General features: G+C 47.3%; 1 protein-coding gene across 1 annotated transcript in view; it reads left to right on the top strand.

Moving 5' to 3' along the window:
• GRK3 (G protein-coupled receptor kinase 3) overlaps positions 1 to 22,428 on the top strand; it is a 69,984-nt gene that overhangs the window by 14,885 nt on the left and 32,671 nt on the right. The window contains exons 2-5 of the mRNA XM_066979315.1: positions 1,587 to 1,663; positions 17,652 to 17,725; positions 20,888 to 20,989; positions 22,173 to 22,247. Of these exons, the coding sequence (XP_066835416.1) occupies positions 1,587 to 1,663; positions 17,652 to 17,725; positions 20,888 to 20,989; positions 22,173 to 22,247 (328 nt within the window). The remainder of the gene's footprint in view (positions 1 to 1,586; positions 1,664 to 17,651; positions 17,726 to 20,887; positions 20,990 to 22,172; positions 22,248 to 22,428) is intronic.

The following is a 22,428-nucleotide window of genomic DNA, read 5'->3' as shown; positions in this document are numbered from 1 at the left end:
ATTCATAATCTCAGAGCCCATGAACGGGGCTTAACCCCCCCAGTCCTTGGTTAACGTGGTGTGGAGGTCAGCCTCTGGGGGTCAGGGTGTTCATGGGCCTGTGCTTCATGTGGGGCTTCGAGGTATGCATGGGAACTATCAGCAGAATTATTTCCTCGGTTGGGCTTTAGGGCCTCGGAGTGCATTGCCTTTTGCTGTAGGCTTGTGTCTGGCCCTCGGTCAGTTTCAGAATCTGCATTTCACAAGGAGTGGGTGCTCACTCTTAGTTTTGTAGAAATGCGAGTGATTTCAATAACCTTATTTAGGGCGTGAGTACGTTGTACAGGCTGTTGGTGGTTAGTTTTATAAAAATACCAAGTATGAATGAAAATATCAATTTTAAAATGGGAAGCAAAAATGTTGGGTACCTTTGGCTGAGTACTGTCACAATATAGTTGTTCTATCAAGACACAGCGCTGCCGTGCCACATTGATTTTAAAATTTATGTACCTGTATCGTTGCCCATATGAAATTTTTATGGCCATTATATTAAAATGAATATTGACGTTTCTTGGCAAATAAAGAAAATCATCTTTAATGTGGTTTAAATGAGTGATGGTGACATTATAAATTAGGCAAAGTAGATGTTAAGTGCACTGCAGCCAAGCTGGGGCCCTAATGGAGCCTGTTGGCTAATTTTCTAAATGATAGATGGCAATAGCAGTGTTAACGGCCTGATGTAGATTCAATTGCCTTGAACATTCATTTTACGTGATGCAAGCCAAAACTTGGTGCGAGAAGGAAGGCGAAGCGGTGCCCAGCAGCTCCCCGGGACGTGCAGCGACCCCCTGCCTTCTCCTGCCCGCCCCGTCCCCGGGCTCACCTCGCGCTTTTTGAGGGAAATCAGCCAGCGTTTGGTGCTCCAGCCCCGGGGCAGTCCTGTGCTCCCCTCCTGTTCAGCCACAAGTTCCTCACCGGGATAAAAGCGAACCCAGGGAAAGCCTCCCTAGCCGCTGTGCCCCCGGCAGTGTGGTGGCACACAGCACAGGAACTACGCGCAGCCTCTGGTGGCTTTTTTGTCCAATTTATGGTCACTTACGGCATTTTCAAACCTTCGTAGGTAAATATAGATTGTTGAATGGGAACTCCAGGAACATCACGCTGCGTGATGTAGGCTGTGTCTCTTCTGCAATCAGTAAGTGCCGGCGTTAGTATTTACAGTGGGCACAGAGTGCCTTTCTGTGTGCGTTACCTCAAACTTCAAGAACCTTAAAAAAAACCCACCTTAATAAAATCATAGTATTGAGAATCCATTTCTGATTTCAGGCTAGTAAGGTGATGTTTGGAAAGCTATTCCTAGGCAAAGGTTGAATTGTCATGGAATCGGTGGCAGCATTGAACTCCGTGAGTCCAGCAGCGACAGGGGCTGCGGCTCGGTGGAGGGCTGGCGGTGCGGCGGTCGGGGCAACGGCTCGGCAGCGGCACTGCTCTTGGCGTGGGTCTCCTACGTGGGCATTTCTTTGCAGCGATCCCTTTTCCCGAAGTATGTTGACTGTTTTGTTTGAAAGAAGCAGTTTCAAGTAACTTTTTTTTCTTTTCCCTTTCAGTATCCGCAGTGTTATGCAGAAATACCTTGAAGAAAGGGGTGAATTAACCTTCGACAAGATCTTCCATCAGAAAATTGGTAAGTCGTGTTTCAATAAAACGCTACTCCTGTAAAATTTTAAGGTTGACTTGTCTGCCACTTCTCTGTAACGGTTGCAGGAAATTTGTGTGGTAGGTGGTCTGAAGAATACTGGAATACGGACAGGACTGGGTAAAACAGAGGCCTTCAGGAGAATGAAATGTTGCGAAAGGGTAGAAAGTGAAGCAAGGCAATTTGTCAACTTAACTTCATGTTCTGGAAAACTACTGGAAAAATAATTGAATTACTTGGAAACATGTAGGAGAAAATTATATTACTTGGTATGGGCTTGTCAACAATATAATGTGTCACATCAGTTTGACTTTTTTTCTACAGGGTAATAAGCCTTGTTGGTCAGGGAGCGGCTGTGCAAAAATACCACGCGTGTTGTCCTGCCTGTCTGACGTGTGTTCTTGCTGGCAGCAGGGAAAGGGAGCCTGGGTGAAACTGCTGCGTGCGGGGGCAGAGCTGCTGGGAAAGCTGACCCGAGGAACAGTTACAGTGGTTCGGGGTGAGAACAGAGGGCTGGATCCAGTGAGTCTGCACAGCTTCTGCGCAGTGCTGTAGTTAACAGTGCAGTGCCGGGGTGAGGAACCTCCGTGTTCAGCTTGCACGCCGAGGACGACTGTAACCACACTGAGGGCAAGGGTAGGGCTACAAAAGATCTGCATGAACTAGAGGTACTACTCTACACCTGTGCAGGAGTAAGGACACGAATGCAGGGTGGAAAACCACTGATGGGGCAGGCATCTCTAACAGGCCGGCTTGTTACAGTAAGCTGTGACGTCTCAGCTAGGTCACACGACTAAATATAAAACCAGGATTGCAGCCCATGAGGCACGTAAAGTAATCCTCCTTGGCAGAATGCTGCGTTCAGTCCTGGCACTGGGCTACAGAACGTACATGGACCTGCTGGAAAGAGTCCAGGAAAGAGCAGTGGCAGTGAGCAGACCTTACTTAGCATCTGCTAGGCGCGACCTACAAGGAAGTACTGAAATAGGGCATTATGTAGGCTATGAAAGAGAGAAGTGAGGCCGAACAGTCATAAAAACCAGAAAAGTTGTTGCAGAAATGGTGAGGTTAGCCTGTTTTATAGGCTACATACATACAAAAGTATGTTATTTTCTTAATATTTAGTATTTTAATAATAGGATGGGCGGTAAAGCAGTGGAAGGGATTTCGTGAGGGGCTTGTGAAATCTTTGTCCAGTAGATTTTAGGAGTGGGTTGCCATCCTTCTGCTGGGATAATACACCAGCTCTTGTCTTGCGAAATGGGGACAAAATCATAAAACAGGCTGGAAAGACTTGAGGAGGTCAATGGATCTGCTTTGGTCTGAAGGACACGGAGACCGTAACGAGCAGTGGAAGCAAATGCCAGGGAGCAAGGTGCTGCTGCGCGCTGCCTCCTAGGGAAGCCGGTGCCCTTTGGGACAGTCTCTATTTCTGGCAGAAGCAGAAATGTCGAGGACTCGGTCAGCGGGAGATGTGTGGGTGGGTAGGTATGCGAGTGTTGTGGAATGTGATCAGAGTATTGCCAAGTTAAAGTAAATGCTATTCTTTTATGGTATCGTAGGTTGTCATTAATAGTTTCACAGCTTTTTACAAAGATGGTTGTGGAAGCTTGGGTCTGAAGTATGCGTACATAGAAGTCTCATGAAGCTTTCCAGTGTATTACGGTAACTGAAGAGTAGTCTGTATCTTTGTGCCTAAAAACCAACTTTGTGTTCTGGCCGCAGGTTGTATATTGTATGTATGTAGGTATCTTGTATGCTTGTGCTGACATCTTTCAGCATGCACTTCAGTTTAGTGGTCTGTGCTGAATCACCGATGTATTGCTGTAGCACAGCAGTTGCAAAATAAGTGGAATTTTAAGCAACCACATAAAGGTTGACTTGAACTGTTTGCTTCTGTGTGGTGGCAATGAAATGAAGAAGTCTTTTTGAAAATAAAAACTGAAGTTGAATGGAAAAGCTTATATGCAACACACATTTGTATTTATGTAATTGAATACTTTTCATTAATAGTTGGTTCCAAAGAACAGTGAAGACTTGCAGTTATTCTGATAAGTTACAGCAATTACAGTGACTCTGGAAGAAATGAAAGATTTTATCTTCTTATTTTCCCTACTTTGGTAGCTATCAAACCTAGAATTGTAGAGCCTAGGGTTTCATTACCGGATTTGCTTTTTCCCAGATCCTGGGGCGCCTAGCTCATAGATGTGCAGAGAGCTTTTCCCCTCCTCTCTCCTGGCTACGGTCCCAGCTGCCCTCACGCTCCATTGCCTGGACACGAGGAGGGCTGCTGTGGTCGCTGGGCTGCAGTCCGGGTCACGTCTGAAGCTGGCTTCTTCCGAGAAGGGATTTAGGAGGGAAGAAAAAAGATATCATGCAACTGTCTTCAACAGAAGACTTTGCATTGCACTTGAAAATATTGTATTTCCTTACTGTGGTTGTTCATTTGAATTTTATTGCGTTTTCTAGCTTGTTCTTTGCCATTAAATTGGTTCTGTTTCCAGACATTAGCATAATTGCTTGTGGTAAAGTACCTTCAATTTTAGGCAAGCATTTTGCAAAATGCTGTGAGAATCAATACGGTGTGGTAATTAAAAGTCTAATCACCTTTTCCCTCTTGCTGCCGTCTCTTCGTGGTGGGGATGTGCAGGGGGCTCGGCTCCTGCCGGACCCACAGGGGCAGGCTGGGGGCTGAGATGGCCCCGCGAGCCGGCAGTTGCCCTGCTGGCCCCACTGACAGCCTCCCACTGCAGCATTCTTCGTATACTGAATACAAAACTTCATCAAGCTACCTCGTTTTTTCTTTGGCGAGCGATGTGGGTGAGGACTTCTGTGTTGTTTTTTTTTTTTTCCAGACCACAGTTCGTTCTTACGGCTCCAGTTCCGTGTTTGTTCTGGTTTTTCAGTGGCCTTTCAAATGTAAAAAAAAAAAAAATAAAAAAAATACAGGGCTTTGATCAGCTGTCTGGTTCGAGTCTGCCTGATGCCGAGCAGGGAGTCGTTCCTGGTGGATGCTTTGCTGGTAATAAGCCTGCTTGCGCTGGGCTTACCAGCTGCAAGCGTTCATCCTTAGTGAGCCCCTAAATCCTGGTGGGACCCGCGCTTTGCAGGTCCCGCTGCAGAAGATGGGCCCACGGTCCCTGCCACCGCCCCCAGGGAACCGCAGGGGCTTTGGCACCGAAACCTGGGCTCTGCCCTCCAGCGCCAAAGCCAGGGCAGGGAACTCGGTGGCAGTCCCCCTGTGGGGATGGAGATGCCTTCGGGGTATTTGCGGAGCCACCTCTGTCCTCTCTTGGCCCCTTTTTCTGCAAAGGGGTCGCTCCCTTCCCCGGGAGGTGGCACGGCCGTTCGCAGGAATGATTCTCCAGAATGATCTTGAACTCTCTAAGAATCGCCGAATGAGTCAGAGGCCTCGGAGATAACAGAGCCACCCAGCACAACGCTCTGGCAGCGCTTAATGGCCCCGCAGCCGGCTGCTCCCGCAGAAGCTGCTTCCTCCCCAGCAGAAGCTTCGTGGGGAAGTACAGCGTGTCTCGGAGCGGGGTGCGTAACCACCTCGAGCTGGTTCTCTTCTTACCACATCCTGTTTGCTACAACACCAGATTATGTGTTTGCTTCAGAAAAAAAAAAAAAAAGACATTTTCTGCTATCCCAGTATCTGTAATTTACATGCGGAATCTACTCGGCTTCTCGGCCGTGTGGAAATTGTATGCGAAATTCTTCGTGGGTTACGCTGCGGGGGGGCGGTGTAAAACGCTGCCTTTGGGGCAGTTTGGGGACGAGCCGTGGAGGGTGTAGCTGCTGCACGTGTAACTGCCGAGTGCCAAACGCAGGGAATTAGGTCATCCGGCCGCTTTAGGATCATTGTGGTCATTGAAGTGGAATCCCTTGGAGCAAACTTCTGGCCGGTTATAGTTGGGTGACTGGCTGTGGACCTTCTGGCAAATCGCACCGACCCGGCAGGGGATGGGCAGAGCTGGCAGAGGGGCGCGGGGCATCCTGCAGCCTCGGGTCCCGGCCTGGGCTCGGCCAGGGCGTCTCTTGTGGCCCTTTGTAGGGTGGTGGGACACGGCACTTCGCCTGCACCGTTCTCGGCTTCTCCTCCGTTACACAGAGCTGTGGGGTTTGGGTCTGGGGCAGGGTGAGAACAGAACATGTTTTAGCTGTCCCAGCAGCTGGTCATGCCGCAGGATGTGCAAGTATGAGCTTTTCACCTTCTTTAGTAAATAACTTGCTGTTTCCCCCCCGTGAAGCTCCTTCTAATTTCTGTTTTATTGTCTTGAAATAAAACACTTGCAAAAAGAACTGACTGACACAAACCTATGACTGACAAAATGAGTTTTAAATTTTTTTTTTCCTATGTGCCATCCGCTGTTGTATAGCAAGAAGTGATGTTAACTTTCTCTTCTGTCCCCGTAAATTGGCAGGCTCCAAGCTGGAGGTCTTCCCAGCCCTGGGCGAGCGCTCCACGCCTGTGTCAGTGCTGCTGCCTGCACATCCCGCTCCTGGCAGGGGCCCTCTGCATCTTATCTGCTCCCTTTGTACTGCTGCAGCCGAGTACAGCCAGCGTGTATTTTGGTCGCTTTGTAGCTGAGTTTTCAGAGCAGATGAGCGTTTGGTCTATTTTAGAGTCACTTCTGCACAGACAACCTGCAACTGCGGGGAGGGACTTTTCTGCCTGCCCTCTGCGGTTAGAGGGAAATGCGCTCCTGACCGTTCTGGCTCGTGTTTCCTCCGGCTTTGTCAGTGACAACTTTCTGTTGAAAAAAAAAAAAAAATAGGGTGAGAACAGCTAAAGATTTTTTTTAGTGCAATGAATCATGCTTTCTGTTGCTTGTTTCTCTAGTTAGGGACCCATCATATTTCGTTATTTCAGAATTTTGATGCTAACGATTAGATGGATCTTGAGTTAAAATCTGTTGAGAAAAACATTCTTGCTCTTCCTCTTTCTGCGGCGCAGCGTGGCAGCACGGCGCACTGCGCTCCCCGCGATGCCTAAAAATAACGGGCTGGGAAAAGTACCTCCCTGGAGCATTATTTAAGCTATTGTTTAATTTAAGCGTAAGATCCATGTGCCGCTGGCATTTTGAACTAATTAAATAGTCCTCCGAGGAAATAACAACGAAAGCAATAAAACTCGGCGGAGGGGAGAGCGAGTCACTTGGGCTTTTGGCTGCTGGACGGCCGGGGCCGCCGCCGCTGCCCCCAGGCCTCGCTCCAGGCCCCGGGCTGGGGCTGCCGGGCACGAGCCCTGCGGGTCCTTGGCGGAGCCACCTGGGGAAAGCAGGAGAGTTTCCAGAGCGTCGAGGGGCACGCATGGGCTGCGGGAGAGCCTTGGCTGGCTGAGAGCGTCCTGGCCTCGGACTCGTTCGTAATGGTGCACGCCAGGCTCGTATCGCGGAGATTATTTTACTCTGGTCCGGTTTATTGATATTAAATAATGGGCAGCCATGTAATAGGGAAAACAGTTACGCGCTTGGCAGGGGTTTCTGCAAGAGCGAGGAGGCAGGTTGTTTATTCAAGTGGTTTTCTTCTGGGGTTCCTTTTCGGACCTGGAGAGGACAGCCGCCACGCAGAAGTGGGCTCCGTCAAAATCAGGAAGTAGCTGGGCGAACAAAAAAGGGATATTTAAAATACTGTTAAGACCGATCTTCTTCTTTCTGCTGTTACTTCTTATTTTCAATTCAAGTTTAGACTAAAACCTGGATTGCGGATGGTCCGCAGGATTCTTCTGTGAGCCCGTTGAGCACATGCTTTCCTTGGACAGTTCATGTGATCGGTTAAAAGCAACGCAAAATCCAAACCGCAAGTAAATATCGGAAACTGTGCGATTGTAAACCGAAACAGAAACTATCCATGTAAGATGGTTCACACTGGAGCTGTTCTTTCGCAGCGATACTCCCCTTGCATCGGACTGGAGCATGAATGCTAAGGGAGAGAAAGCGCACGCTCACAGCCTTGCTGCAAGCCCCTCGGCTTTGCTGCATGAGTTTTCTTCACAGAATTAGTGTTGGCTTTAAGATCTAGTTTCTGTCTCATAATTTAAATGTTACTGGAAGCTGCATTTCTCTCGGCATGCTTTTTGTTTTATTTTATTGTAAAATAAATACGACACTTGCATGACTTATGTTGAAGATCGTTGAGAGGGATGTTGATGAAGCTTCCTGCTGCAGACTTTATTTGCATTTTGCCTGCAGGCAGAGGTGTCTGCCTTGTGTGTCGGGGACAAGTAGTATCCAAAGTCACTATAAAAAATGTATGTGTTTGTTTTTCTTTTTCTTCTGATCATAAATAATTGAGCATTTCTTTGTTGGGATGCAGCCTGATACGCTCCCATGTCTTCCTTTTTGGAGGTGTTGAAGACACTCAGTTGTCTGATTCTTGGTGGAACTGTAGATTAAGTTAGGGCTTTAAAATAGAAAAAAAATATATATAGTCCTCTGGACCTTCACGTAATAGATGATGTACACATGCTGATACTTATTAACATTTATATACAGTACAGTTCTGGGAAAATTATAGCCATGGGGCAAACCAGGCTTCGTCTCAGGAGAGCAGTGCAATTACACAGTGTTGGGGTTTGGTTATTAAGAATTCTAAGCACTCTAGGAACTTGGAACTCCAGAAGCAGAATTGTAGGAGACAGGTGATAAGTGTAATATGTACATGTATGGGTGTAGATGTATATAGATGACAAATTATAAGTTATCTGAATTTTATCCAAGAAAATTCACTTGGATGTTCAAAGTTTTCAGCAAAAATGCACATCAGAGAGTAAACCCCAAGCTTGTAGGGAGGTGTCTGCAGGGCACGGGGCTCTGTTGAAGACCCACGCGGAGAGCTTCGAACTTGGATGTTACAAACCCGTCCTTGTGGGTTGCTTCCCCACCAAAGATAGTGTTTTCTAAATACTTTTTTTTCTATTCGCTTGCCCTCGCTTAAGCTTCCATAGCCCCCTTCTGATGCAATATCCTATTTGTGCAGAACGTGGTGACACTGCACAACCTCGATTTCCCTCCCCCCTGCAATTTCTCAGTCAATCAGAAGCAGTTGCACTCCTGTGGAGTTTTTATCCATGTGTCTTGAAACAATTCACAGACTAATTAAGCCTCAGAACACCACTGTGAAATAGGTAAATATTAGTTTTCCACATCTTTAACGTGGCATAATAACGACTTTAATGAGATTTACCTGCATAGCTCTGTACAAATAATGAAGCAGGTTCTCTGGTCCTGCCAGCAATACTCATTCATCTCAGTGGGATAACTCATTAGTAAGGGGAGAAAAGCTCGGGTACCAAGAATACAGTAAGTAGAATATAAATTACTGAAGCCGTTAAGTTTTCTAACTTTCAGCAGTGGTTTTAAGAATTACAGCAGCCAGAAAGTTGCAGAGCAGACACACACAGGAGAGCTGTGGCCACCGGTTGCCTTAGGAATTCATTTGCGGGTCAGGGAACAGACACGGGTATTTGCTATAAGCCTTTCAGATGCTTTCATGGTTCCATACGAATATCTGCCCTGTAAAAGAACGGTGTGTAGTGCAGCTTGCAGCCCCCAGGGAATTCGTCCAGAGCTGCGAGGTTCTTGCTGCAGGACGTCACTGGTGCAGTGTCAGGGGTGAGTAATGAGCACCGTCGGACCTCCGAATCCTCGGGCTGGAGGGGAGCAGCACAGTAACCTTATAGGGTAGTTGCTTCTCTGTTTCCTGGCCCGTTTCCACTGACAGCGTTATGTCCAGCCAGTGCCGCCGAAATACCCTGCTCTGCGACGCACGCCTGTCTGGGTGCTGGGTAGCTGGGGTCAGACACGCACAGAGCGCTTCTGAACGTTTCTGGGTGCTTCTGTCAGTAACTTCTTTGATTCGAAGGGGAAGGTCTGCAGAGGAGAGCCATCTGTCTCTGGCTCCCCAGCTCTCAGCAGCTTTCTTCTCTCCGAGTGCACGGGGCGAAGCCGAGGAAGGCTCCGAAATTCATGCGGGAGTCATCTGCGCCCTGTCACTGTTGTTTCAGTGGCTTTGCTCCTCCTTACCTCACTAAGCGCTGCCTGTATTTACTCACTAAACACCACTGGTTTGGTGTTTTGATACCAGCCACAGTGTAAGTCCTCCTAGATGTCGTTGTGGAACAGTTGGGTGCTTTACAGTGGTTAAGGTCCTGAACAGGGCTTGCTAAGCTGGCACCCGAGACCGGACAAAACCCTTTTGCTCTTGTTGTTCCATATTATTTTATGCTACAGTTGTTCCATGTCTTCATGAAATGATCGCCCCTCCCTCAAGAAGAGCCCCACCTGTGTAGGCCCGTTCTCAGAAGCCCACCCCCAGCCTGCTTGGTGTGTTAAATAATTCACAGCGGGGATCGGGGCACGGCTTGGGACGCTTCAGAAGAAGCGGTGTGCTTTTCGGTAGCAAGGGGCTATTGACTTGCGTTGTCTACAGCGTGGTTAAAAGTTGTATCACGGAAAAATATTGATCAAGAAAATAGCTGTCACATCCTTCACAGGGACTGAGTATTCTTGTGATGCGGGGAAGGAACTGATAAATAACAACAACCACGACATTTTAAAGCTGCTAATACTTGTTAGCCTGCTAATAGCTTGCTGGTAGCTGCTAATACCACATACTTGCGAAAGTGGTGGGAGTTTCTTATATTTACAAGTGAAAAAAGAACAAAACTCAAGCCCTCTGTTCTTGATGAGCTCCAGTAAAGGAATTGAAGCACGTTCTTTGTAACAACCGACTGAAATGAAATGCTTCAATGCTGTATTTCACGGTCCTCTTAAAAATCAGAGTGTTTTGACATATCTTTGTTTAGGGATATTAGTTTGAAGTCTTACAGAGACACTTGTTGTTCTGTGCAGCCATATTTTGTCCCCCACCTCTGATGTGTTCAATGCCTCTGATACCCCACCTCCAATGTATGTGTCGGTCTCCTTTTGTCAGCTGGGATTCTGCGTGCTGGGGAGACCGGAGCGTGAAACAGATGTACTAAATGTGGCTCAGAGGTAGGTTCTGCCCATTCTGTTCTTTTCTTGGCTTTGAAAAGCGATCTATTTTATGCTCAAAAATTCAGAGGTGCATTTCACAAAGCTCTTACCAAGATGATGTGTGCCTTTTTTTTTTTTTTAATTGAGGCAAAGATCAGAGGCAATTGCAGCGAGTGAAGCATAGACATCAGTTTTTTAGAATGATTTTGCAGCTATGTGTTAAAAATAAAGCATCTTCCCCTTTTCCTTAAAATCCCTTTTATTGTTTGAATTGGCGTGCCACCACTTGACGTCCTGACAGCTGCCGGTCCTGCCCTTTGGAAGTGCTGAGCTCGGGCCGCTGCCAGGAGGCGAAGGCAGTCTGCGGCGGCCTCATTTGAAATGCAGACTCTGCAATCCACCTCCAGTGCTGTGCTCCGACCTGCTCTGCTGGGCTTGAAGCAGAATAAGAACTGAATGCTCCCAATGAGTTGCTGTATTAGCGCTTCGAGAGCCTCTACCTTGTAAGCCAATATCGACAGAGGTTTGACAGCCTGGGAATACTCCTCAGTGTCTGAAATGGGCGTGCTGGAGGGATAGCAAGGCGATGCTGAACGCAAGCAGGATTTAAGGCCATTGGAAAACATGCCCAGAAGTAAGGATAGTCTTTAGGGACACTTGAAACGTTTTAGCCAAAATTTATTTTTGTATAATGATTTTTGAAGTTATTAAACAAGCTACCTGGCAGCTTGCAGACTACTTTCAGCTCGGTTAGCTTCTGTTCTAGGAAAATTGTTCTGTGCTCGTCACCATTGTATGCAAGTGCTGTCTTGTAAAATATAATTTGTTCTTTTACCCTGCTTTTTATGCGGAGTTATGTTTTAATTTATGATCTATTATTTTTAATGAAAAGTGAATGTACATTAGGCTCTAATAGAAAAAACAGGTTAAAGGCAAATAGCTCATAATTGGAAAGAATAGTAGAGAAATCTGTGGTGCCTTCTGGGCTGTGAGATTTTTTTGTGGCTTTGTACCTAGCCAAAGCTGTGATTCCTACGCAGATGAGTTTTCCTGGGTAGCAGCAAGCCTCTTTGTTCCTGAAGAAGGAAATCTTTGGTTGTCTCAACTCTGGAGCTTTCAGGTGGTCTTAATTCTCCTGTGCTATGGCAACTGAGCGCAGGTACCCCACAGAACAAGATCTTGAACTTGACTGGATCTTGTGTAACAACGGCAGGCTGGTTCGAGTCACGGTTTTTGTGTGCTTTGATAATAGACCTCTGTCCCTAACTTTCTGGGTCTGAAACCCAGATCTGGTGCTGGAACTGATGGCGGGCTGGTTGCGTTATTTGAGACAAACTGAAAAGTCCACCCGGGGCGAAAGGAGGAGCTGGTGATTGCCAGCAGGAAGGCCTGGCGTGGTGCAGGGCAGCGGCTGGAGCACGGCTCTTACCCGGCGGGTCCGCATCGTGGCCTTGGGGCGTAACAGGGACCTGCCGCCGGCTGAAGGCGATTTCAGGTGGTTACAAAACAAATAAACGTGCAAGGCTTTCGCTGCATTAGTTGGGTTTGGCTGTTCCTGCATGCCGCCCTGCGCTGGGTGCCCTTGGCAGCCATGTCGCGGGGCTCTGGCCCTCTCTGGTCGCCTTCCTCTGGCTCCTTGGGTCTGCTGTGCAAATTCAGCCAAACAACGATCGGGAGAGGTCTCGGAGGGACTCAAGGGAGGGACCTTTGTTAAGTGCCCCAAACCGGGGACAAACCTGCATGTTGCACGCCGCGAAGAAGAGAGCGGCCGTGCGTGCTCCCCGGGAGCCTGTCGGGAAGGCTTGGGTGGGAGCTGCTCCTGCCAGGGCTGGGAGCCGGCGGGCAGCGAGCCCTTGCCGAGCGCGGTGCACGTGTCACTGCCCATTTGTTTTTCATTATGCCGTGTTTATACACAGCACGTTTAGCTAGGATTTGGGAACAGCTCGGTATTTTTGTTTCCTAATTTGCAAGTTTGCTTACTAGAAAGAGTCTACATCAGCGCTTTGGACCGCGTTCAGGTCCGCTGCAAATAGATGCAGCTTCCTTGCAGTCAGTGGCGTTGTGAATACTTACATCAGGGCTAAATGTACCTATTTTTAGCCCCGCTGTCCTACCTAGTCACTTCTGTTTGTTTTAATAAGATTTTTGTTTACTCCTGTTAAAAGGGTATTTGAATCAGATGCTAATGAAATTCCAGCTAGGATTAGATAAGTAGTTTTTTCCAAGGCTGTTTTATTACAGAGTTCCTCATTAATCTTATTATTATTATTCTGTGCTCTCGATTAATTGACATTCTGGTGAAGATCAGGAATGCAGAGGTGACCTTCAGACCGTCGCAAACGGCAGAAGCTGGAACGAGCCCTCGGGCAGAGCAGCCCTTTGCTGGCGCTGCCGCCCTCGCTGCGAGCACCACGGCCATCCCGGTGCCCACGGGATGTACCGGTGCACCCTGCTTTAGTAGCAGTGGTAGCAGGGCAGGAAAACTACAAGCAACCGTGTAACACCGGAGGGCAGCTTTAACCCCTACCAGCCGAGAGGGCAGCATTTCCCTATTAAAACCGTAGAGGAGAGGGCCATGCTGCAGCTTCACAGTGCACGGTTCGCGAGCCAACGCCGAGCTGCAAACCTCAGGAGCCATCCTTATCCCTTCCTGAAAGACGTCTTGCCTGTTACCAGATTTACTGCAGATTACGGCATCTGGCACGCTTAGCTGTACAGGATCGTCCGCCAGAAGAAAATGTGAAAAAATTGCTGTCCGGAGCCTGGGAAGGCAGATGCCCGGAGCTGGGTGGGAGCTGGGTGCTGCCTCGTTCTCACGTCTGTGTCACTGATTTCATCCATCACCTCGGTGTTACCAGAAAAAGCTTTTAAAAAATATATTTATTTTTCCTTTACTACTAGCGATCTGGTTGTTGCAGAAATTATATAGTATGGAAGAAATCTTTAAAGCCAAAAGCTGTCAACATCTTTATTTCATAAGTAATTGCTGGTTCCTTTTATCTGTTACTTAACGCTATCATTTTTTTAATTCCTGCTTTCTGTTCGTATTTTTACGTGTCTAGTTAACTGTGCTTATTGTGCTTTTCGTCAGTTCTGCTTGAACTTCTTAGAACTACTGTCACTTATTCAGTGCTGCTTCTGTCAATTAGTTTTGCTATTATCTGAGAGCGACGGTTTCTGGCTGATAATTTTTCCCTCAATCTCAGAACATCAGTGAAAGAAGAGATAGGTATCCTCTATGCTGCAGTGGAAGTGCAGAATCCACGGATATAACGGGAGGAGAAGCAGAAATGCTGGTAGTGTCGAGCGTGCAGCTGTCATGGGATTGCCTGGGCTCGGGACAGCGGGAGGACGCGGGGCTGTGGGGACGGGCAGGGGGAGCACATTTGCGTTTGAAGTCATGCCATGAAAGAGGTTATATTTTAAGGTCAATTGTTCAGAAGTGATGGAAATCAGGGAATAGGGCTTCTTCCATGAAGAATTTACCCATGATCTGTTGAACTGCATGTAACATTTGGAGGTTTAGGTTCCTCTGAGCAGTGCTCATGACTGGGTGGTGCAGGTTCTGATTCTTTTTTTCTCTGTCGGTACAAATTGCTCTCCTGGCTTGGCAATCCGTTTGCCTCTAGGCTTCCCCAGAGACTTTTCCTTAATATCCCTGTCCTCCAGGCTGCACAAGAGTTTCCATCAGGATCAGGTCTGTCTTTTGCAGTCTCCGGATCCTTCTTTGTGCCTAACCGTCAGCCCCTGACCCGTTATCCCTGGAAATGAAGTTTTCCTGCTGACCTCCCATCCCATCCCGTGGGTTCGTCTCCTCCAGCTGCCTCCACAGCTACGCAGCTGAGCGTGTCACGAGCTTACGGTACCCGATCCTCCTCCTGCTTTGGTTACAGCAGATCTTCCAAAAAACCAGCAACCTTTCTTTGAAGGGACGTGGTTCTGTGACGCAGCGCCTGTTCTGCTGCTGTCTGGTGGCCCCCAAAGAAAGGCTCTGGGTTTGGGTTCGCCACTCGTACGTGGTGACATTCGGCATGCCTTGCTTAATGAGAAGTGTGTCTTGGGAAATACTTCTTAGTGACTGTGTAACGTGCATGTGCATCTGTGTGTACAGTATGCCTTAATATATACGTGCGTAAATGCTCCCAGCTGATAGATTTTTGAAAGGAAGAAACATCTATTTTTTATGTCAACCTGTTATCAAACAGTGCTTCTTTACTGGGAATGAATTTACTTATTTTTCCTCAAAAGATAATGGTGAGTAGCTGATACATTAATGATCTATAAAGGTTTCTAACTTCTTGTTTTGGATGTCTCTATTTTTTTTTTAACATAGCAGTGCAATTAAAAAAAATAAATGTCTTAGTGAGAAGAGGTCTGTCTAATGCGGCCAGCGTAAGCCTATTATTGTTCCTTGTTCCCTGTCCTATTGAACAGGGCCAAAATGTTTGGAATGGCATTGTTGAAAATTTGTGTTGCTATATTTTCACACCCCTCCCACAGTTGTCTTTGTGGGTTTATTTTGTTTGTGGGTTTGTTTGGTAAGGAGCCAGGAGCTGGGAACACGCCAGGGATTTTTCTTTCACTGCATTCATTGCTGTTTGTGCCACTCTTCAGCCTCTTAATTACCCGGCTGTAATCTTCTTTGGTTCGTTGTCCAAATAAAAGTTCAGTCTATTCAGCACTATTTTGCTCTGTGCTGCTTATGTTTCGATCATGTGTCAAATAAGAGTTAATGAGTTAGGCTGAGGTCCACAAGTGGCACTGCTGCGTGATCCAGAAATACACAGTTTCTCTTCTCGGATTCGCATCAGATCGGGTCTGTGCCACGTTTCCCGTGCAGACAATGGGATGCCAGAAAATTTGTGCTCTCTAGCGAGAACAACTTGCGCGCGTTTCGGGGCAGAACGTGGCATTCTCCGGCGACGAGCGGGTCGGGGTGTGCTTGGTTTCCAGGCGGGCGGCAGGGATGCTCCGGGACTCCGCGGGCACTGGTGCCCCGCTGCAGCGGGGCGGCTCGCTGGGACGTGCGGCTCGCGGCGGAGGACAGCCCCATCGAGAGCCCTGCCAGCCGAACGGCAACCGAGACAGGCGCTGAAAGCGAACAAACAAAACAGGCACTGTCATTGCAAAGGGCTGGCAGGGAGTAGCAAACCGGTTTGGTTGTGGTTTTTGGAAGTACTCAATTGTGTATAAAAAATTTCAAGAATGATTCTTTTCGGTGGGAATAATTAGAAAGTTTGCAAAATCTCATAAGGGAATCTCTTAATTGGATTTCTTTCCTTATTTAGAGAGGAAAACCCAGTTTGTGTGATCTTCAAAATATCCTAATCAGCTAAACGAGTATTGGAGTTGTCTGGCCATAATCCCGTGTTTGGTATCTAATTATCAAGGGGTCCCCAGGAAAAAGAAGCTCTGCTAATAGGAAATTTAACTTGGGATCCACATATAGCTAGAGGGGCTACCAAGAAGCCGATAAATCTTTTAATTATGCATAAATTAGACCTTTTGTTTGCCCGATCAGTGTTGCTTCTTTGTCCTCTGTGACTGATGCTTCTGAGCAGTTTGTTACTTGTTTTACTCGGGTCTCTGACAGCGTCAGATGGTGGTGAGTGGAAAGAAAGGACACGATGTTTGTGGCTGGCCCTTAAATGCCCTCCTGTGTGCTGCAGCAGAGCTGCTGCGTGGTGCCGAAGTGGGCTCTGTTTTTTTTAAAAGATGGTACGCTGTGGAAAACACAAGGTTTTGTAGGTGGCTGTAGTATTTCTTAGCTGACCACACAATGATGTGCTACTTTTTTGGAAGTACAATTTTGCCATAAGTTTAAATTACAACGATGTTTAATTAAAAATAAATAAATCTGTTGGGTATAACTCTGTAAGTGGGAAAGGGTGTTTTATATCTTGAAGTTTACTGAAGTGGTTCTGTTCGGAAACGCTTTTGAAACGGCCAGTTTAGACAGAGGGCTTGGAAGATACCTTGGAATAAGACGGCACTTTGCTGAACCTGAAGCTGAGCTAGCCGTGTTAAGCCTGCCTTCGGGGACAGAAGGGCTGCTCGCAGCGAACCGGGTCTTCGGGTCCTTCGGGCACCCACCGCGTCTCGGCGCGGGCAGCAGGACGTGGCCGGCAGCACCCAGCCCGGCCCCGGTCGCATCCTGCTGCTGCCCGGTGCTCCGGCTGACAGCTTTACGGCCTTACCTCCAAAAGCTGGGCGCGACCCGAGGGAGCGCATAGTGGTGCTAAATAAGGAAAGGCATTGCCTGCTGAAATGGGCTGAAAGCGCGCGCAGTCACAGCTCCAGGGGGCTCGCGGATACCCCACGCAGGCAGCGCTGGCAGCGGCACCCCTCTGCAGTAAAGGGAGGAGAGCTGGGGCAGCAGATGCCCCGCGGCGAGCGGAAGGGCAGAGCTTCCAGGGGACAGCGCTTGAAATGGAAAGTATTCATCAGCAGGCTGCAGAGGTCGTGCGTTGAAGTCCTTGCGAAGGAGCTGTAAAGGTGCTGATGCAACTTACTGTGCCATAAAATCCATTAGCGGTAATGTTAACCAGCGATTGTAAAACGAGGCTGGAGAAGTAGCTGGTTTTTATCACTGAAGTAGGTGATTCTCGTTAAAAACAAACAAACAGGAAAGCCACCGTGGATAATACCGGGTTTTGCTCCGAAAAAACCTCCAGGATCTGACGGGTGAAGAGGAATGGAATATTTCCGTGCGTTATGTAAACACCTCATAAAGTCCTCAGCAGGTGGAAATTGGAATGTGCTTAATATACCTCTGGGAGAGGAGAGTTTTACGATCCTGTTCTGTTCAGAGTGCTGTAGACTCGCTTGATAATTAATATCCCTGAGCTGTGGCAATTAGGGATATTTACACAGGTAGATACAGTCCATCAAGTTACCAGGGGGTTTCTGTACCCTTTTTTACAGGTTTTCATGGTAATGTTACATTTTTTCTCTGGAAAAAAAGAAATATCTTTTTTTTTTTTTTTTTCCAGGATTTTTGCTTTTTAAAGACTATTGCATGAATGAAATCGATGAAGCTGTCCCTCAGCTGAAGTTTTACGAAGAGGTAAGCTGCCTTTGGCTGAGCTGCGGGGCTGGGAGGGAGGCAGGGAGGCTGGAGGGGCACGCGAGGCCGCACCGTGCCCTGGGCTGTTCCGGCTTCACGGTGGGATGGTCAATTTGCAAGAGACGGTGTCCTGTACGGTAACACTTGGAAAGGAGCAGAACTATCATTCTAAGCAAGTACAAGAGACTTACAAGTAGTAATCTAACTATTGCATCCACTTGGTATGTCCAGCTTATGTTATGAAAGTGGTGCAGGTGATTTTTTTTTGTCTTATTGGGCAAATAGTCAAGATTCAGAAAATGGAGTGTTTGCAGGAAAAAATTGCTTAACTTCTGGCAGTGGTTTTATCTGCATATTCTGCAACTTTGTCTTTTTATTAAACACAAGTTAGCAAGGCGTTTTAAAAGCTACTGCTGGAGTTTTTAGAGCAGAATAGTTGCAGTCGGACTGGACCTACAAAAACCTTCCCTGTGCCCGGCCACGGGATGCCTCTTTCTTTGTAGCATCTCTCCGGATGGAAGATGATGCCCTGTTGTCTGGAGCTGATTTTGAGAGGCTGCCAGGGCTTGTAGAGAAGGCAACGGAACTGGAGTGCACTCTCAGGTGCTTCACGCCTTCCTCTGGCACCCTTTTGGCTGTAGAAAAGACAGCAAACTACAGCCGCCCGTGGCATTGCTCGAGGGGGCTGGTGCTAGCTCCTGGCATTTCGTGGGCACCCTCCGGGCAGCACAAACGCCCTGTCGAGTTCTGCAGGTGGGAGATGGGAGAGGACACCTGCGAGGAGCGACCTGCTGCCCGAGGAGCGACCTGCGGGGTGCCTGAGGAGCGACCTGCGGGGTGCCCGAGGCAGGCGCGAGTGCCGGAGGCGGTGCTGCAGCAGGGCACGGGAAGGGCTCGTGGCGCCCCTCGGGGGGGGCACGCAGGGCACCGGTGGAGTCCCCCCGGCCCATTCCCGCCCCGCCGGCTGTGCGGCACGCGCAGGGCAGGGCTGTCGCTAACCCTATCACGGGTGCTGGTCCTGGCTAACACACGCACGCGTGCTGTTGAAATACAGCCCGTATCGCTCTGTATTAATTAGAAGTGCTGCCTGAGATACCCTTTTGTCTGGATTGCTATCAAGCTGATGAGTTTAAAATACCTCTTGCTACTGGGCTAACAGCACAAAATAGGGTAAGCTGGTATCAGTTTGGAGATAAATCCTTAGCGATACGCTGTTCCCCCACTCAAATTAGATACTTGCTTTCAGTAAAGGGGGACTTTTTTTTTCCTTCTTTTCCATCTTTTTATACACTGAAGGTATCACTGTCATAAGTAATCAAAAAGGCGAGTTGTAACAGATTGTTTAGCAAGATATTTTTAGCTACCTCTTTACCTCTGAAACAATTTGAAATTGTATTTTTAGGTTATTAGCAAAGTGTTGCCTAAAAAGATTTTAAATGCTTTGTCATGCACTTTTAGAAAAATCCCATTAAAGATATTTAAAGAGAGGGTTCATTGTGTTTTCTACTGTGACATACTGGATTCAGAAGCTTTACTTTTTTTTAATATATTTGATTTACTTACTGCATTTATTACATGTAAAATAATTTGAGTACATTGCTACATTAAAAATCACTTGATGTAGAAGGGCTCCGTACTCCAGGGACTTCACATTACTGCAGCTTAAGTCACGATCAGGCATTTAAGTGGATGTGATTCATCCAGATCGGTTTCAAAAAAAAAAAAAAAAAGGAAAAAAAAAAGAGCCTCAAGGTGCTTGAAAACTAACACGTTCTGATTTCAGAAGATACTTTGTCAGATGCTTCTTGAAGGTGAGCTGAAGTTCGCTGGGGAGGTGCTGAAATCCGCGATGACACTGTGCGGTACCTCTGGGTTGGGCGATGCCGAGGGAGCTGCAGCGAGCAGAGGCAGGCTGTGCTTGTAATAAAACCTGACGGCGTCAGCGTGGCCGCGGGGTGCCGGGGTGCCATTAGGTGCCGTTAGGTGCCGTTGGCTTAAAGCCGAACTCTGGAGGGCAGCAGGTTGCGTTCACGTGAAATGCATCAGGGTTTCTCCGGTACTTTTAATTATTTTGAGGCACTGCATTAATTAAAAAAAAAAAAACACATTTCTTTGGCAAAGATGTTTTGAATCATTTTAATTATAAAATGATCCCAAGGGGGAAGTAGTCACAGATGGCGAATTGTGGTAGAACTGTTGCCTTATCATTGTCAGCAAACAAGAGGACTACAGCTGGAAAAATACTGGCTTAATTACGGTATTCCACCTTCAGAGATAGATCGCTCTGAGTTTGTCACGTGGAGACCTGTTCAAGAGCTCATCCCGTAAGTGGAGCAGCTTCTGAATGATACAACAACGACAAGAAACGTTTATTGTGAAATGGAGGCAGAACACATTTTTTTTAAATCCTTACTGACCCTAGGGAAGCGTGGCGGTGTCCCAGCCGCCTGACTCTGCGAGCTGGCCCCGTGGGACCGCTGCTGCTGCCCACGGGCGCGCTGAGTGCTGGTCACACCCGCAGAATCGTGGTGTGTGTTGTGAAGTCGCCTTTCTCACCACGCGCAGGGTTCGGGGGCAACCCGTGGCTGAGCCGCGGGAGGCTCTGAAGCACGCTTTGTCTGCTCTCGGGCATCGGCACCGAGCGTGCCGTGGGCACCTGGAGCAGGGCGCAGCTGGGAAGGGCTCGTCCTGCTCTGCGGCGGACATTCAGAGCATCGAGCGAAATCATTTGAGAAAGGGTCCACGCTCCCGAGTGTTACGGGGCAAGGCCAGTGCCCTCCGTCCGCGAGCTGAGCAGTGGGGAGAAGAAGACCTGCGGTGACGCTGCTGTGCCTGCTCGCCCAGCTGCGCAGGGGCGTGCGGGGCAAACGCTAAGCGGGGGGAACTCGCTGCTGCAGCGCGGCCCTGCTCAGGTGGAGGACGCAGAGCTTCGTAGGAGTTTTAGGCAAATGAGTTTCCTTGCATAAAAAAAAAAGAATTAGAAGGGAAATCTAACGTCACTCGTAACTATGGTATTGTGCGTGGCTTTTCCTTATGAGTTTCACCTAAGAAGACAATAAAGTGAAATAAAACTTCAGCCGAAGCAAAGTCCTGTTTTTACCAAATGAGCGAAAAGCATTAAAAATGTGCTCATCTGACAGCTTCTTCTCTCTGGTATTGCAGATAAAAGAATATGAGAAACTGGATTCTGAGGATGAGCGTTTGACCAGAAGTCGGCAGATTTACGACACTTACATCATGAAGGAGCTCCTGTCCTGTTCGCACGTGCGTATCCCCAAATTTCACACTGCTCTTCGGCTGGCTGGAGTAGCTTGACAGCCATGAAAATGCAAAATAACTGCTAGTTCATTCAGAAAACAATTAAAAGTGCTGCAGAATGGATTGTTTCTGCAGGTGCTAGTAATGCTGTGGATTTCAGTTTGAAGCCCGTGGATCTGGGTTTGGCTGAATTCAGCGTGGGTTTTTGTTTTTTTCAGCAACGAAGCGTAAAGTGGTGGTGTGTGCCACCAAGTTTGCTTAACCTTGGTGGTACGCAAAGGACCTAGTTGGAGATTTGTATTTCTTTAAACTAAACCCCTATTGTAAAATATTGCAAAATGAGTGCAGACAGTTTGTGGGTGTAGGTGTGTGCGTGTATGCACACTTAGCGTGCATTAACCTGTCCCTCCCAACCCACAACATCCCCGTGCCCCCCAAAGCTCAAAGAAATGTGAGCTGCGAGGCTCTACAGAGCAGTGGAGATGTCGATCTCTGATATCCCTGAAAGCTCAGAGCAAAGTTTTATATTGTGTCTAAAACCGATCACGCAAGAGCTTTTTCTCTTTGGATTTGTTTGATAAGCAGTCTTTCACACTGAACTAGAGACAATGCACTTTTTAGCTGCAGTATGGCAAGTTAAAGACATGGGGCTGTGTTGTGACAGATCCGGCTTTGACAGAGTCAAGGCAAGCACGCATTTCCTCCAGCTGAAGCCTTGGCCCACTGAGCTGTATTTAACACTTCGACTTGCTCTTATCTAAAAGACAAATTTGCAGCGTGTTTTACTCTAGTCGTGTGGTTTCTTTGGGTGAAGGGTTTAAGCAGTGCTGTTGTTAAGCATGCGTTTTTGGCTCTGTAGTAGTGAAAAGTCCACCTCATCTCTTTTATCTAGAACTGTCCCTGGATATGTTTTTTTTTCTTTTTTAATGGATTTGTCAAAATAGCATCATTTAGCCTTTTCTCTTCTCCTTTCTTCTCATCTTCCCCACTCCTGCCTTCCAGCTTTAGAATCATTGTTTTCCTGCATCATTTTGCAAATTTTACAATACTATACTTCAGAGAAGCTATATTGCATTCATTCTAAATTATGTGTATTTATCTTTTCATATGGTTAAATGAACAGTGCTGTAAACCGTAAATGAAACATTTCCAACTGTGTTGGTAATCTTTGTTTTTCTTTTTCCAAAAGCCTTTCTCGAAACAAGCTGTAGATCATGTACAAACACATTTATCCAAGAAACAAGTGCCAGCCAGCCTTTTTCAGGTGAGGTTAAGACAGTCTGTTGAAGTTTTCTTCGCTTATTTGACAGTAAGTGACTTTGTGCATAATACTTAAGAAGACAATAAAATGGTACTGGTAAATATTCTGTGTAACAGTGATACTAGTACGTTTCTCTATGTTGAATAAAAATTATAAATTACTCTTCTTTGTATCTAAAACATTT

This window comes from Anser cygnoides, chromosome 17 (assembly GCF_040182565.1).
Source record: "Anser cygnoides isolate HZ-2024a breed goose chromosome 17, Taihu_goose_T2T_genome, whole genome shotgun sequence".
Taxonomy (NCBI): domain Eukaryota; kingdom Metazoa; phylum Chordata; class Aves; order Anseriformes; family Anatidae; genus Anser; species Anser cygnoides.
Note: the sequence above shows the minus strand (reverse complement) of the source record. Positions and strands in the feature narration are given on the sequence as shown.